The sequence below is a fragment of the Ranitomeya imitator genome, chromosome 5 (genome assembly GCF_032444005.1).
Source record: "Ranitomeya imitator isolate aRanImi1 chromosome 5, aRanImi1.pri, whole genome shotgun sequence".
Taxonomy (NCBI): Eukaryota; Metazoa; Chordata; class Amphibia; order Anura; family Dendrobatidae; genus Ranitomeya; species Ranitomeya imitator.
The window spans coordinates 660,945,508-660,959,973 of NC_091286.1; the positions used below are offsets into that span (position 1 = coordinate 660,945,508).

The 14,466-nt window shown below is 44.9% G+C and overlaps 1 protein-coding gene across 2 annotated transcripts in view; it reads right to left on the reverse strand.

Moving 5' to 3' along the window:
• The window catches only part of RUNX2 (RUNX family transcription factor 2), a 280,535-nt gene that overhangs the window by 83,369 nt on the left and 182,700 nt on the right, over positions 1-14,466 (reverse strand). For both annotated transcript variants that reach the window (XM_069728219.1, XM_069728218.1), the window contains exon 4: positions 4,923-5,079. In XM_069728219.1, coding sequence (XP_069584320.1) covers positions 4,923-5,079 — 157 coding nt within the window. The remainder of the gene's footprint in view (positions 1-4,922; positions 5,080-14,466) is intronic.

A 14,466-nucleotide genomic window follows, 5' to 3' on the forward strand; every position in this document is an offset into this window, starting at 1 on the left:
CCTACCGAGGCGGTGTATCTAAGCTTATCATGTGTGATACACCCTCAAAGAACCACATGTAATATTATTGGTGGTGTATCTAAGAATATGATGTGAGATACTGCCTACTGAGGTGGTGTATCTAAGCTTATCATGTGTGATACACCCTCAAAGAATCACATGTAATATTATTGGTGGTGTATCTAAGAATATGAAGTGGGATACTGCCTACTGAGGCGGTGTATCTAAGCTTATCATGTGTGATACACCCTCAAAGAAACACATGTAATATTATTGGTGGTGTATCTAAGAATATGAAGTGGGATACTGTCTACTGAGGCGGTGTATCTAAGCTTATCATGTGTGATACACCCTCAAAGAAACACATGTAATATTATTGGTGGTGTATCTAAGAATATGAAGTGGGATACTGCCTACTGAGGCGGTGTATCTAAGCTTATCATGTGTGATACACCCTCAAAGAAACACATGTAATATTATTGGTGGTGTATCTAAGAATATGAAGTGGGATACTGTCTACTGAGGCGGTGTATCTAAACCTATCATGTATGATACAGTCTGAGCCCTGGTATCTCAGCCTATCATGTGTCACATTGTTTGCTACGCTGCTGTATCCAACCTCTCATTTGCGCTGCTGTCTGCTGAGATGCCGTATCTAAACCTAACCAGGCCTGCAATGTGTGATACTCTCTGAGGTGCCACTATGGGTAATGCTGAGCCAATGAATCTAAGCCTATCAAGAGCAATGAAGTCAGCTGTGCCACTATATATAATTTTATCACGTGCGGCCTTGGCACCTAATATGTCCACTATTATCTTCTGAACTGATGTATCTAAGCCCATCATATGTTATACAGTCTACTTATCCAAGGTATCTAAGTCTATCTTGTGTGATACTGTCTGCTAAGATTCTGTATATCAGACCGCCATGAGTGATACCGTCAGCCGAGATGCTGCATCTAAGCTTATCATGTATGATAACGTCTCTTGAGCCGGTGTATATAAGTCTATCATTGGTGATATTGTCTGCTAAGCCACTGTATCTAATCCTATCTTCTGTGACACTGTCTGCAGAACTGCAATATCTAAACCTGCCATATTATACAGTCTGCTTAGAGAATGTATCTAAGCCTGTAATCTATGATACTATCTGTTATGCCACCTCTATCTAAGACCATGATGTGTGATACTTTGTAATAACCCGTGTATCTAATCCTTTCAAGTGTGATACTATCTGCTAATCCTATCAGGAATAATGTCTGTATCTGCTGAGCTGGAATATCTAAGCCAATCACGTGTGATACTGTCTGCTAAGCCATGTATCTTAAGCCTATCATGTATGATACGGTCTGCTGAGCCATGTATCTAAGTCAAGTGTGTGGCAGGCCTGTGGGTGCAGAGACTGTGGATGCCAGGCCTGTGGGTGCAGAGACTGTGGATGCCAGGCCTGTGGGTGCAGAGACTGTGGATGCCAGGCCTGTGGGTGCAGAGACTGTGGATGCCAGGCCTGTGGGTGCAGAGACTGTGGATGCCAGGCCTGTGGGTGCAGAGACTGTGCATGCCAGGCCTGTGAGTGCAGAGACTGTGGATGCCAGGCCTGTGAGTGCAGAGACTGTGGATGCCAGGCCTGTGGGTGCAGAGACTGTGCATGCCAGGCCTGTGAGTGCAGAGACTGTGGATGCCAGGCCTGTGAGTGCAGAGACTGTGGATGCCAGGCCTGTGAGTGCAGAGACTGTGGATGCCAGGCCTGTGGGTGCAGAGACTGTGCATGCCAGGCCTGTGAGTGCAGAGACTGTGCATGCCAGGCCTGTGGGTGCAGAGACTGTGGATGCCAGGCCTGTGGGTGCAGAGACTGTGCATGCCAGGCCTGTGAGTGCAGAGACTGTGGATGCCAGGCCTGTGAGTGCAGAGACTGTGGATGCCAGGCCTGTGGGTGCAGAGACTGTGCATGCCAGGCCTGTGAGTGCAGAGACTATGGATGCCAGGCCTGTGGGTGCAGAGACTGTGGATGCCAGGCTTGTGGGTGCAGAGACTGTGGATGCCAGGCCTGTGGGTGCAGAGACTGTGCATGCCAGGCCTGTGAGTGCAGAGACTGTGGATGCCAGGCCTGTGGGTACAGAGACTGTGGATGCCAGGCTTGTGGGTGCAGAGACTGTGAATGCCAGGCCTGTGGGTCCCCAGCCTGTGGGTGACTAGCCTGTGTGTGCCAGGTATATGAGTCTCTAACCTGTGTGCCAGGCCTATGACTACCTATGACTCTCTAGCCTGTGTGTGCCAGGTCTGCGGGTGCAAAGACTGTGGATGTCAGGCCTGTGATTCCATAGCTTGTGTGTGCCAGGCCTGTGGGTTCCCAGGCTGAGGGTGCCAGGCCTCTGGGTGCTACAGCATTAAGAAAAATTATAAACAAGGGATCCCGGGTGTTTGTGTCATTACTAATGTCCCCAAATGTCATTTTCTCATTGTCCTGGGACCCCGAATGTCATTGCTCCTTCTCCTTTGGTCTCTGTGTCACTGCTCCTGCTTCTTGGGTCATTGTGTCTTGGCTCCTGCTCCTTGGGTCAGTGTGTCATTGCTCCTGCTCTTTGGGTCAGTGTGTCATTGCTCCTTCTCCTTTGGTCTCTGTGTCATTGCTCCTGCTCCTTGTGTCATTGTGTCATTGCTCCTGCTCCTTGGGTCAGTGTGTCATTGCTCCTGCTCCTTGGGTCAGTGTGTCATTGCTCCTGCTCCTTGGGTCAGTGTGTCATTGCTCCTGCTCCTTGGGTCAGTGTGTCATTGCTCCTGCTCCTTGGGTCAGTGTGTCATTGCTCCTGCTCCTTGGGTCAGTGTGTCATTGCTCCTGCTCCTTGGGTCAGTGTGTCATTGCTCCTGCTCCTTGGGTCAGTGTGTCATTGCTCCTGCTCCTTGGGTCAGTGTGTCATTGCTCCTGCTCCTTGGGTCAGTGTGTCTTGGCTCCTGCTCCTTGGGTCAGTGTGTCATTGCTCCTGCTCCTTGGGTCAGTGTGTCTTGGCTCCTGCTCCTTGGGTCAGTGTGTCTTGGCTCCTGCTCCTTGGGTCAGTGTGTCATTGCTCCTGCTCCTTGGGTCAGTGTGTCATTGCTCCTGCTCCTTGGGTCAGTGTGTCTTGGCTCCTGCTCCTTGTGTCATTGTGTCTTGGCTCCTGCTCCTTGTGTCATTGTGTCTTGGCTCCTGCTCCTTGGGTCAGTGTGTCATTGCTCCTGCTCCTTGTGTCATTGTGTCTTGGCTCCTGCTCCTTGGGTCAGTGTGTCATTGCTCCTGCTCCTTGTTTCATTGTGTCTTGGCTCCTGCTCCTTGGGTCAGTGTGTCTTGGCTCCTGCTCCTTGTGTCATTGTGTCTTGGCTCCTGCTCCTTGTGTCATTGTGTCTTGGCTCCTGCTCCTTGGGTCAGTGTGTCTTGGTTCCTGCTCCTTGGGTCAATGTGTCATTGCTCCTGCTCCTTGTGTCATTGTGTCTTGGCTCCTGCTACTTCGGTCAGTGTGTCTTGGCTCCTGCTCCTTGGGTCAGTGTGTCTTGGCTCCTGCTCCTTGGGTCAGTGTGTCTTGGCTCCTGCTCCTTGGGTCAGTGTGTCTTGGCTCCTGCTCCTTGGGTCAGTGTGTCATTGCTCCTGCTCCTTGTGTCATTGTGTCTTGGCTCCTGCTCCTTGGGTCAGTGTGTCATTGCTCCTGCTCCTTGTGTCATTGTGTCTTGGCTCCTGCTCCTTGGGTCAGTGTATCTTGGCTCCTGCTCCTTGTGTCATTGTGTCTTGGCTCCTGCTCCTTGTGTCATTGTGTCTTGGCTCCTGCTCCTTGGGTCAGTGTGTCTTGGCTCCTGCTCCTTGGGTCAGTGTGTCTTGGCTCCTGCTCCTTGTGTCAGTGTGTCTTGGCTCCTGCTCCTTGTGTCATTGTGTCTTGGCTCCTGCTCCTTGGGTCAGTGTATCTTGGCTCCTGCTCCTTGGGTCAGTGTGTCTTGGCTCCTGCTCCTTGGGTCATTGTGTCTTGGCTCCTGCTCCTTGTGTCATTGTGTCTTGGCTCCTGCTCCTTGGGTCAGTGTGTCTTGGCTCCTGCTCCTTGGGTCAGTGTGTCTTGGCTCCTGCTCCTTGGGTCATTGTGTTTTGGCTCCTGCTCCTTGGGTCAGTGTGTCTTGGCTCCTGCTCCTTGGGTCAGTGTGTCTTGGCTCCTGCTCCTTGGGTCATTGTGTTTTGGCTCCTGCTCCTTGGGTCAGTGTGTCTTGGCTCCTGCTCCTTGGGTCAGTGTGTCTTGGCTCCTGCTCCTTGGGTCATTGTGTTTTGGCTCCTGCTCCTTGGGTCAGTGTGTCCTTGCACTTACTCCTTATGCCTCAGTGTGTTATTGTCACTGCATTTGCTTTTTTGGTGTCATTGCTGTGAATTCTCAGATTCACAGATCTGGGTTTCACGGTGCATGAATGGACCTCAATCCCAGGACCTACCACTGGTCTTCTGTCTGATACTAATAGTCTTATACATGCCTAGCAGACTTGAGGAGAATCACAATTGCGGTCCATACACATACCATGAATCAAGATGTGACAATTTCCCTTAGTCTTAGATCCCCAAGTATCACTGTATCACCGCTATAATTAGTAACATTCCAGCATAGTAACTATATAAAGAAGAAATTATCTACGTAAAGGAGCCCAGAACATAAAACCACGAATGTGCAACATCACTTAAAAAAAAAAATCTGATTTCCATATTGATGAATAATTAATTGAATTTCCAGAACTAAATCCTAAAGAGAAAACAGGGATGAAGATGAATCTGACGATATATGGCTACAAACAAGAGCAAATATTAGTTGTTCCAACAATAAGGAGATGGCAGAATATTGTGGTGGGTGATGTAGCAGAACCTCGTCAGACACACAAAGGTTTAGCCACAAGATTATCAATGACAGAAGCAGATAACCTACCTCTTCCGCTCCTGCCCACAAATCTCAGGTCGTTAAACCTCGCCACTTGATTTTTCATGACAGCAGAAGCATTCCTGAGTTCAGCAGAATAGTTTTCATCGTTCCCCGCCATGACAGTGACCACAGAGCCATCCGCCACCTCTCCGAGTGCAACCACCTATGAAGATACAATGTTAGACAATTAATCAGACGCAGTAATGGTGGATGTAGAAAATAAATGATGAGGATTATAGTTCCACTACGTGTCCGCAAAGTATATGATTTGCATACATGGGGTCACATGCCAACTAGACATGTGCTACCTCTCTCAATGCAAGCATATTGAGCAAGGCTGGACACAGTCTAGTCGGAATGTGGCTGGGAGTATGCAACATACATACTTGGGGTCACATGAGCGCCCGCTCCTGGCGCCAGAGAATCCTCACAGGGTGCAATGCATGCAATGTTAGGATTCCCACATAAAGTGACTGCAGACTTGTAGCCTGAAGCCAAACAACCCCTTTAAATGTAATAGTAAATCTGGACAACCTGCAGGCAACGCTACATTCACACATTTGTGTTTTCCCCTTGTGCTGTTCACTTCTAAAACAGAGAGCACAATGGCCCACAGCATTTACTGGAATCCCTCACAATACAGGATGTAACTAAGGGACATTACAGGATCAGTAATGTAATGTATGTACACAGTGACTGCACCAGCAGAATAGTGAGTGCAGCTCTGGAGTATAATACAGCATGTAACTCAGGATCAGTAATGTAATGTATGTACACAGTGACTGCACCAGCAGAATAGTGAGTGCAGCTCTGAGGTATAATACAGGATGTAACTCAGGATCAGTAATGTAATATATGTACACAGTGACTGCACCAGCAGAGTAGTGAGTGCAGCTCTGCAGTATAATACAGCATGTAACTCAGGATCAGTAATGTAATGTATGTACACAGTGACTGCACCAGCAGAATAGTGAGTGCAGCTCTGGAGTATAATACAGGATGTAACTCAGGATCAGTAATGTAATGTATGTACACAGTGACTGCACCAGCAGAATAGTGAGTGCAGCTCTGGAGTATAATACAGGATGTAACTCAGGATCAGTAATGTAATGTATGTACACAGTGATTGCACCAGCAGAATAGTGAGTGCAGCTCTGAGGTATAATACAGGATGTAACTCAGGATCAGTAATGTAATATATGTACACAGTGACTGCACCAGCAGAGTAGTGAGTGCAGCTCTGCAGTATAATACAGCATGTAACTCAGGATCAGTAATGTAATGTATGTACACAGTGACTGCACCAGCAGAATAGTGAGTGCAGCTCTGGAGTATAATACAGCATGTAACTCAGGATCAGTAATGTAATGTATGTACACAGTGACTGTACCAGCAGAATAGTGAGTGCAGCTCTGGAGTATAATACAGCATGTAACTCAGGATCAGTAATGTATGTGCACAGTGACTGCACCAGCAGAATAGTGAGTGCAGCTCTGGAGTATAATACAGGATGTAACTCAGGATCAGTAATGTAATGTATGTACACAGTGACTGCACCAGCAGAATAGTGAGTGCAGCTCTGGAGTATAATACAGCATGTAACTCAGGATCAGTAATGTATTTGCACAGTGACTGCACCAGCAGAATAGTGAGTGCAGCTCTGGGGTATAATACAGGATGTAACTCAACATCAGTAATGTAATGAAATGTATGTACACAGTGACTGCACCAGCAGAATAGTGAGTGCAGTTCTGGAATGTAATACAGGATGTAACTCAGGATCAGTAATGTAATGTATGTACACAGTGACTGCACCAGCAGAATAGTGAGTGCAGCTCTGGAGTATAATACAGGATGTAACTCAGGATCAGTAATGTATGTACACAGTGACTGCACCAGCAGAATAGTGAGTGCAGTTCTGGAATGTAATACAGGATGTAACTCAGGATCAGTAATGTAATGTATGTACACAGTGACTGCACCAGCAGAATAGTGAGTGCAGCTCTGGAGTATAATACAGGATGTAACTCAGGATCAGTAATGTAATGTATGTACACAGTGACTGCACCAGCAGAATAGTGAGTGTAGCTCTGGGGTATAATACAGGATATAACTCAGGATCAGTAATGTAATGTATGTACACAGTGACTGCACCAGCAGAATAGTGAGTGTAGCTCTGGGGTGTAATACAGGATGTAACTCAGGATCTGTAATGTAATGTACGTACACAGTGACTGCACCAGCAGAATAGTGAGTGCAGCTCTGGGGTATAATACAGGATGTAACTCAGGATCAGTAATGTAATGTATGTACACAGTGACTGCACCAGCAGAATAGTGAGGGCAGCTCTGGGGTATAATACAGGATGTAACTCAGGATCAGTAATGTAATGTATGTACACAGTGACTGCACCAGCAGAATAGTGAGTGCAGCTCTGGGGTGTAATACAGGATGTAACTCAGGATCTGTAATGTAATGTATGTACACAGTGACTGCACCAGCAGAATAGTGAGTGCAGCTCTGGGGTATAATACAGGATGTAACTCAGGATCAGTAATGTAATGTATGTACACAGTGACTGCACCAGCAGAATAGTGAGTGCAGCTCTGAGGTATAATACAGGATGTAACTCAGGATCAGTAATGTAATATATGTACACAGTGACTGCACCAGCAGAGTAGTGAGTGCAGCTCTGCAGTATAATACAGCATGTAACTCAGGATCAGTAATGTAATGTATGTACACAGTGACTGCACCAGCAGAATAGTGAGTGCAGCTCTGGAGTATAATACAGCATGTAACTCAGGATCAGTAATGTAATGTATGTACACAGTGACTGTCCCAGCAGAATAGTGAGTGCAGCTCTGGAGTATAATACAGCATGTAACTCAGGATCAGTAATGTAATGTATGTACACAGTGACTGCACCAGCAGAGTAGTGAGTGCAGCTCTGGAGTATAATACAGCATGTAACTCAGGATCAGTAATGTAATGTATGTACACAGTGACTGCACCAGCAGAATAGTGAGTGCAGCTCTGAGGTATAATACAGGATGTAACTCAGGATCAGTAATGTAATATATGTACACAGTGACTGCACCAGCAGAGTAGTGAGTGCAGCTCTGCAGTATAATACAGCATGTAACTCAGGATCAGTAATGTAATGTATGTACACAGTGACTGCACCAGCAGAATAGTGAGTGCAGCTCTGGAGTATAATACAGCATGTAACTCAGGATCAGTAATGTAATGTATGTACACAGTGACTGTACCAGCAGAATAGTGAGTGCAGCTCTGGAGTATAATACAGCATGTAACTCAGGATCAGTAATGTATGTGCACAGTGACTGCACCAGCAGAATAGTGAGTGCAGCTCTGGAGTATAATACAGGATGTAACTCAGGATCAGTAATGTAATGTATGTACACAGTGACTGCACCAGCAGAATAGTGAGTGCAGCTCTGGAGTATAATACAGCATGTAACTCAGGATCAGTAATGTATTTGCACAGTGACTGCACCAGCAGAATAGTGAGTGCAGCTCTGGGGTATAATACAGGATGTAACTCAACATCAGTAATGTAATGAAATGTATGTACACAGTGACTGCACCAGCAGAATAGTGAGTGCAGTTCTGGAATGTAATACAGGATGTAACTCAGGATCAGTAATGTAATGTATGTACACAGTGACTGCACCAGCAGAATAATGAGTGCAGCTCTGGAGTATAATACAGGATGTAACTCAGGATCAGTAATGTATGTACACAGTGACTGCACCAGCAGAATAGTGAGTGCAGTTCTGGAATGTAATACAGGATGTAACTCAGGATCAGTAATGTAATGTATGTACACAGTGACTGCACCAGCAGAATAGTGAGTGCAGCTCTGGAGTATAATACAGGATGTAACTCAGGATCAGTAATGTAATGTATGTACACAGTGACTGCACCAGCAGAATAGTGAGTGCAGCTCTGGGGTGTAATACAGGATGTAACTCAGGATCTGTAATGTAATGTATGTACACAGTGACTGCACCAGCAGAATAGTGAGTGCAGCTCTGGGGTATAATACAGGATGTAACTCAGGATCAGTAATGTAATGTATGTACACAGTGACTGCACCAGCAGAATAGTGAGTGCAGCTCTGAGGTATAATACAGGATGTAACTCAGGATCAATAATGTAATATATGTACACAGTGACTGCACCAGCAGAGTAGTGAGTGCAGCTCTGCAGTATAATACAGCATGTAACTCAGGATCAGTAATGTAATGTATGTACACAGTGACTGCACCAGCAGAATAGTGAGTGCAGCTCTGGAGTATAATACAGCATGTAACTCAGGATCAGTAATGTAATGTATGTACACAGTGACTGTACCAGCAGAATAGTGAGTGCAGCTCTGGAGTATAATACAGCATGTAACTCAGGATCAGTAATGTAATGTATGTACACAGTGACTGCACCAGCAGAGTAGTGAGTGCAGCTCTGGAGTATAATACAGCATGTAACTCAGGATCAGTAATGTAATGTATGTACACAGTGACTGCACCAGCAGAATAGTGAGTGCAGCTCTGAGGTATAATACAGGATGTAACTCAGGATCAGTAATGTAATATATGTACACAGTGACTGCACCAGCAGAGTAGTGAGTGCAGCTCTGCAGTATAATACAGCATGTAACTCAGGATCAGTAATGTAATGTATGTACACAGTGACTGCACCAGCAGAATAGTGAGTGCAGCTCTGGAGTATAATACAGCATGTAACTCAGGATCAGTAATGTAATGTATGTACACAGTGACTGTACCAGCAGAATAGTGAGTGCAGCTCTGGAGTATAATACAGCATGTAACTCAGGATCAGTAATGTATGTGCACAGTGACTGCACCAGCAGAATAGTGAGTGCAGCTCTGGAGTATAATACAGGATGTAACTCAGGATCAGTAATGTAATGTATGTACACAGTGACTGCACCAGCAGAATAGTGAGTGCAGCTCTGGAGTATAATACAGCATGTAACTCAGGATCAGTAATGTATTTGCACAGTGACTGCACCAGCAGAATAGTGAGTGCAGCTCTGGGGTATAATACAGGATGTAACTCAACATCAGTAATGTAATGAAATGTATGTACACAGTGACTGCACCAGCAGAATAGTGAGTGCAGTTCTGGAATGTAATACAGGATGTAACTCAGGATCAGTAATGTAATGTATGTACACAGTGACTGCACCAGCAGAATAGTGAGTGCAGCTCTGGAGTATAATACAGGATGTAACTCAGGATCAGTAATGTATGTACACAGTGACTGCACCAGCAGAATAGTGAGTGCAGTTCTGGAATGTAATACAGGATGTAACTCAGGATCAGTAATGTAATGTATGTACACAGTGACTGCACCAGCAGAATAGTGAGTGCAGCTCTGGAGTATAATACAGGATGTAACTCAGGATCAGTAATGTAATGTATGTACACAGTGACTGCACCAGCAGAATAGTGAGTGTAGCTCTGGGGTATAATACAGGATATAACTCAGGATCAGTAATGTAATGTATGTACACAGTGACTGCACCAGCAGAATAGTGAGTGTAGCTCTGGGGTGTAATACAGGATGTAACTCAGGATCTGTAATGTAATGTACGTACACAGTGACTGCACCAGCAGAATAGTGAGTGCAGCTCTGGGGTATAATACAGGATGTAACTCAGGATCAGTAATGTAATGTATGTACACAGTGACTGCACCAGCAGAATAGTGAGGGCAGCTCTGGGGTATAATACAGGATGTAACTCAGGATCAGTAATGTAATGTATGTACACAGTGACTGCACCAGCAGAATAGTGAGTGCAGCTCTGGGGTGTAATACAGGATGTAACTCAGGATCTGTAATGTAATGTATGTACACAGTGACTGCACCAGCAGAATAGTGAGTGCAGCTCTGGGGTATAATACAGGATGTAACTCAGGATCAGTAATGTAATGTATGTACACAGTGACTGCACCAGCAGAATAGTGAGTGCAGCTCTGAGGTATAATACAGGATGTAACTCAGGATCAGTAATGTAATATATGTACACAGTGACTGCACCAGCAGAGTAGTGAGTGCAGCTCTGCAGTATAATACAGCATGTAACTCAGGATCAGTAATGTAATGTATGTACACAGTGACTGCACCAGCAGAATAGTGAGTGCAGCTCTGGAGTATAATACAGCATGTAACTCAGGATCAGTAATGTAATGTATGTACACAGTGACTGTACCAGCAGAATAGTGAGTGCAGCTCTGGAGTATAATACAGCATGTAACTCAGGATCAGTAATGTAATGTATGTACACAGTGACTGCACCAGCAGAGTAGTGAGTGCAGCTCTGGAGTATAATACAGCATGTAACTCAGGATCAGTAATGTAATGTATGTACACAGTGACTGCACCAGCAGAATAGTGAGTGCAGCTCTGAGGTATAATACAGGATGTAACTCAGGATCAGTAATGTAATATATGTACACAGTGACTGCACCAGCAGAGTAGTGAGTGCAGCTCTGCAGTATAATACAGCATGTAACTCAGGATCAGTAATGTAATGTATGTACACAGTGACTGCACCAGCAGAATAGTGAGTGCAGCTCTGGAGTATAATACAGCATGTAACTCAGGATCAGTAATGTAATGTATGTACACAGTGACTGTACCAGCAGAATAGTGAGTGCAGCTCTGGAGTATAATACAGCATGTAACTCAGGATCAGTAATGTATGTGCACAGTGACTGCACCAGCAGAATAGTGAGTGCAGCTCTGGAGTATAATACAGGATGTAACTCAGGATCAGTAATGTAATGTATGTACACAGTGACTGCACCAGCAGAATAGTGAGTGCAGCTCTGGAGTATAATACAGCATGTAACTCAGGATCAGTAATGTATTTGCACAGTGACTGCACCAGCAGAATAGTGAGTGCAGCTCTGGGGTATAATACAGGATGTAACTCAACATCAGTAATGTAATGAAATGTATGTACACAGTGACTGCACCAGCAGAATAGTGAGTGCAGTTCTGGAATGTAATACAGGATGTAACTCAGGATCAGTAATGTAATGTATGTACACAGTGACTGCACCAGCAGAATAATGAGTGCAGCTCTGGAGTATAATACAGGATGTAACTCAGGATCAGTAATGTATGTACACAGTGACTGCACCAGCAGAATAGTGAGTGCAGTTCTGGAATGTAATACAGGATGTAACTCAGGATCAGTAATGTAATGTATGTACACAGTGACTGCACCAGCAGAATAGTGAGTGCAGCTCTGGAGTATAATACAGGATGTAACTCAGGATCAGTAATGTAATGTATGTACACAGTGACTGCACCAGCAGAATAGTGAGTGTAGCTCTGGGGTATAATACAGGATATAACTCAGGATCAGTAATGTAATGTATGTACACAGTGACTGCACCAGCAGAATAGTGAGTGTAGCTCTGGGGTGTAATACAGGATGTAACTCAGGATCTGTAATGTAATGTACGTACACAGTGACTGCACCAGCAGAATAGTGAGTGCAGCTCTGGGGTATAATACAGGATGTAACTCAGGATCAGTAATGTAATGTATGTACACAGTGACTGCACCAGCAGAATAGTGAGGGCAGCTCTGGGGTATAATACAGGATGTAACTCAGGATCAGTAATGTAATGTATGTACACAGTGACTGCACCAGCAGAATAGTGAGTGCAGCTCTGGGGTGTAATACAGGATGTAACTCAGGATCTGTAATGTAATGTATGTACACAGTGACTGCACCAGCAGAATAGTGAGTGCAGCTCTGGGGTATAATACAGGATGTAACTCAGGATCAGTAATGTAATGTATGTACACAGTGACTGCACCAGCAGAATAGTGAGTGCAGCTCTGAGGTATAATACAGGATGTAACTCAGGATCAGTAATGTAATATATGTACACAGTGACTGCACCAGCAGAGTAGTGAGTGCAGCTCTGCAGTATAATACAGCATGTAACTCAGGATCAGTAATGTAATGTATGTACACAGTGACTGCACCAGCAGAATAGTGAGTGCAGCTCTGGAGTATAATACAGCATGTAACTCAGGATCAGTAATGTAATGTATGTACACAGTGACTGTACCAGCAGAATAGTGAGTGCAGCTCTGGAGTATAATACAGCATGTAACTCAGGATCAGTAATGTAATGTATGTACACAGTGACTGCACCAGCAGAGTAGTGAGTGCAGCTCTGGAGTATAATACAGCATGTAACTCAGGATCAGTAATGTAATGTATGTACACAGTGACTGCACCAGCAGAATAGTGAGTGCAGCTCTGAGGTATAATACAGGATGTAACTCAGGATCAGTAATGTAATATATGTACACAGTGACTGCACCAGCAGAGTAGTGAGTGCAGCTCTGCAGTATAATACAGCATGTAACTCAGGATCAGTAATGTAATGTATGTACACAGTGGCTGCACCAGCAGAATAGTGAGTGCAGCTCTGGAGTATAATACAGCATGTAACTCAGGATCAGTAATGTAATGTATGTACACAGTGACTGTACCAGCAGAATAGTGAGTGCAGCTCTGGAGTATAATACAGCATGTAACTCAGGATCAGTAATGTATGTGCACAGTGACTGCACCAGCAGAATAGTGAGTGCAGCTCTGGAGTATAATACAGGATGTAACTCAGGATCAGTAATGTAATGTATGTACACAGTGACTGCACCAGCAGAATAGTGAGTGCAGCTCTGGAGTATGATACAGCATGTAACTCAGGATCAGTAATGTATTTGCACAGTGACAGCACCAGCAGAATAGTGAGTGCAGCTCTGGGGTATAATACAGGATGTAACTCAACATCAGTAATGTAATGAAATGTATGTACACAGTGACTGCACCAGCAGAATAGTGAGTGCAGTTCTGGAATGTAATACAGGATGTAACTCAGGATCAGTAATGTAATGTATGTACACAGTGACTGCACCAGCAGAATAGTGAGTGCAGCTCTGGAGTATAATACAGGATGTAACTCAGGATCAGTAATGTATGTACACAGTGACTGCACCAGCAGAATAGTGAGTGCAGTTCTGGAATGTAATACAGGATGTAACTCAGGATCAGTAATGTAATGTATGTACACAGTGACTGCACCAGCAGAATAGTGAGTGCAGCTCTGGAGTATAATACAGGATGTAACTCAGGATCAGTAATGTAATGTATGTACACAGTGACTGCACCAGCAGAATAGTGAGTGTAGCTCTGGGGTATAATACAGGATATAACTCAGGATCAGTAATGTAATGTATGTACACAGTGACTGCACCAGCAGAATAGTGAGTGTAGCTCTGGGGTGTAATACAGGATGTAACTCAGGATCTGTAATGTAATGTACGTACACAGTGACTGCACCAGCAGAATAGTGAGTGCAGCTCTGGGGTATAATACAGGATGTAACTCAGGATCAGTAATGTAATGTATGTACACAGTGACTGCACCAGCAGAATAGTGAGGGCAGCTCTGGGGTATAATACAGGA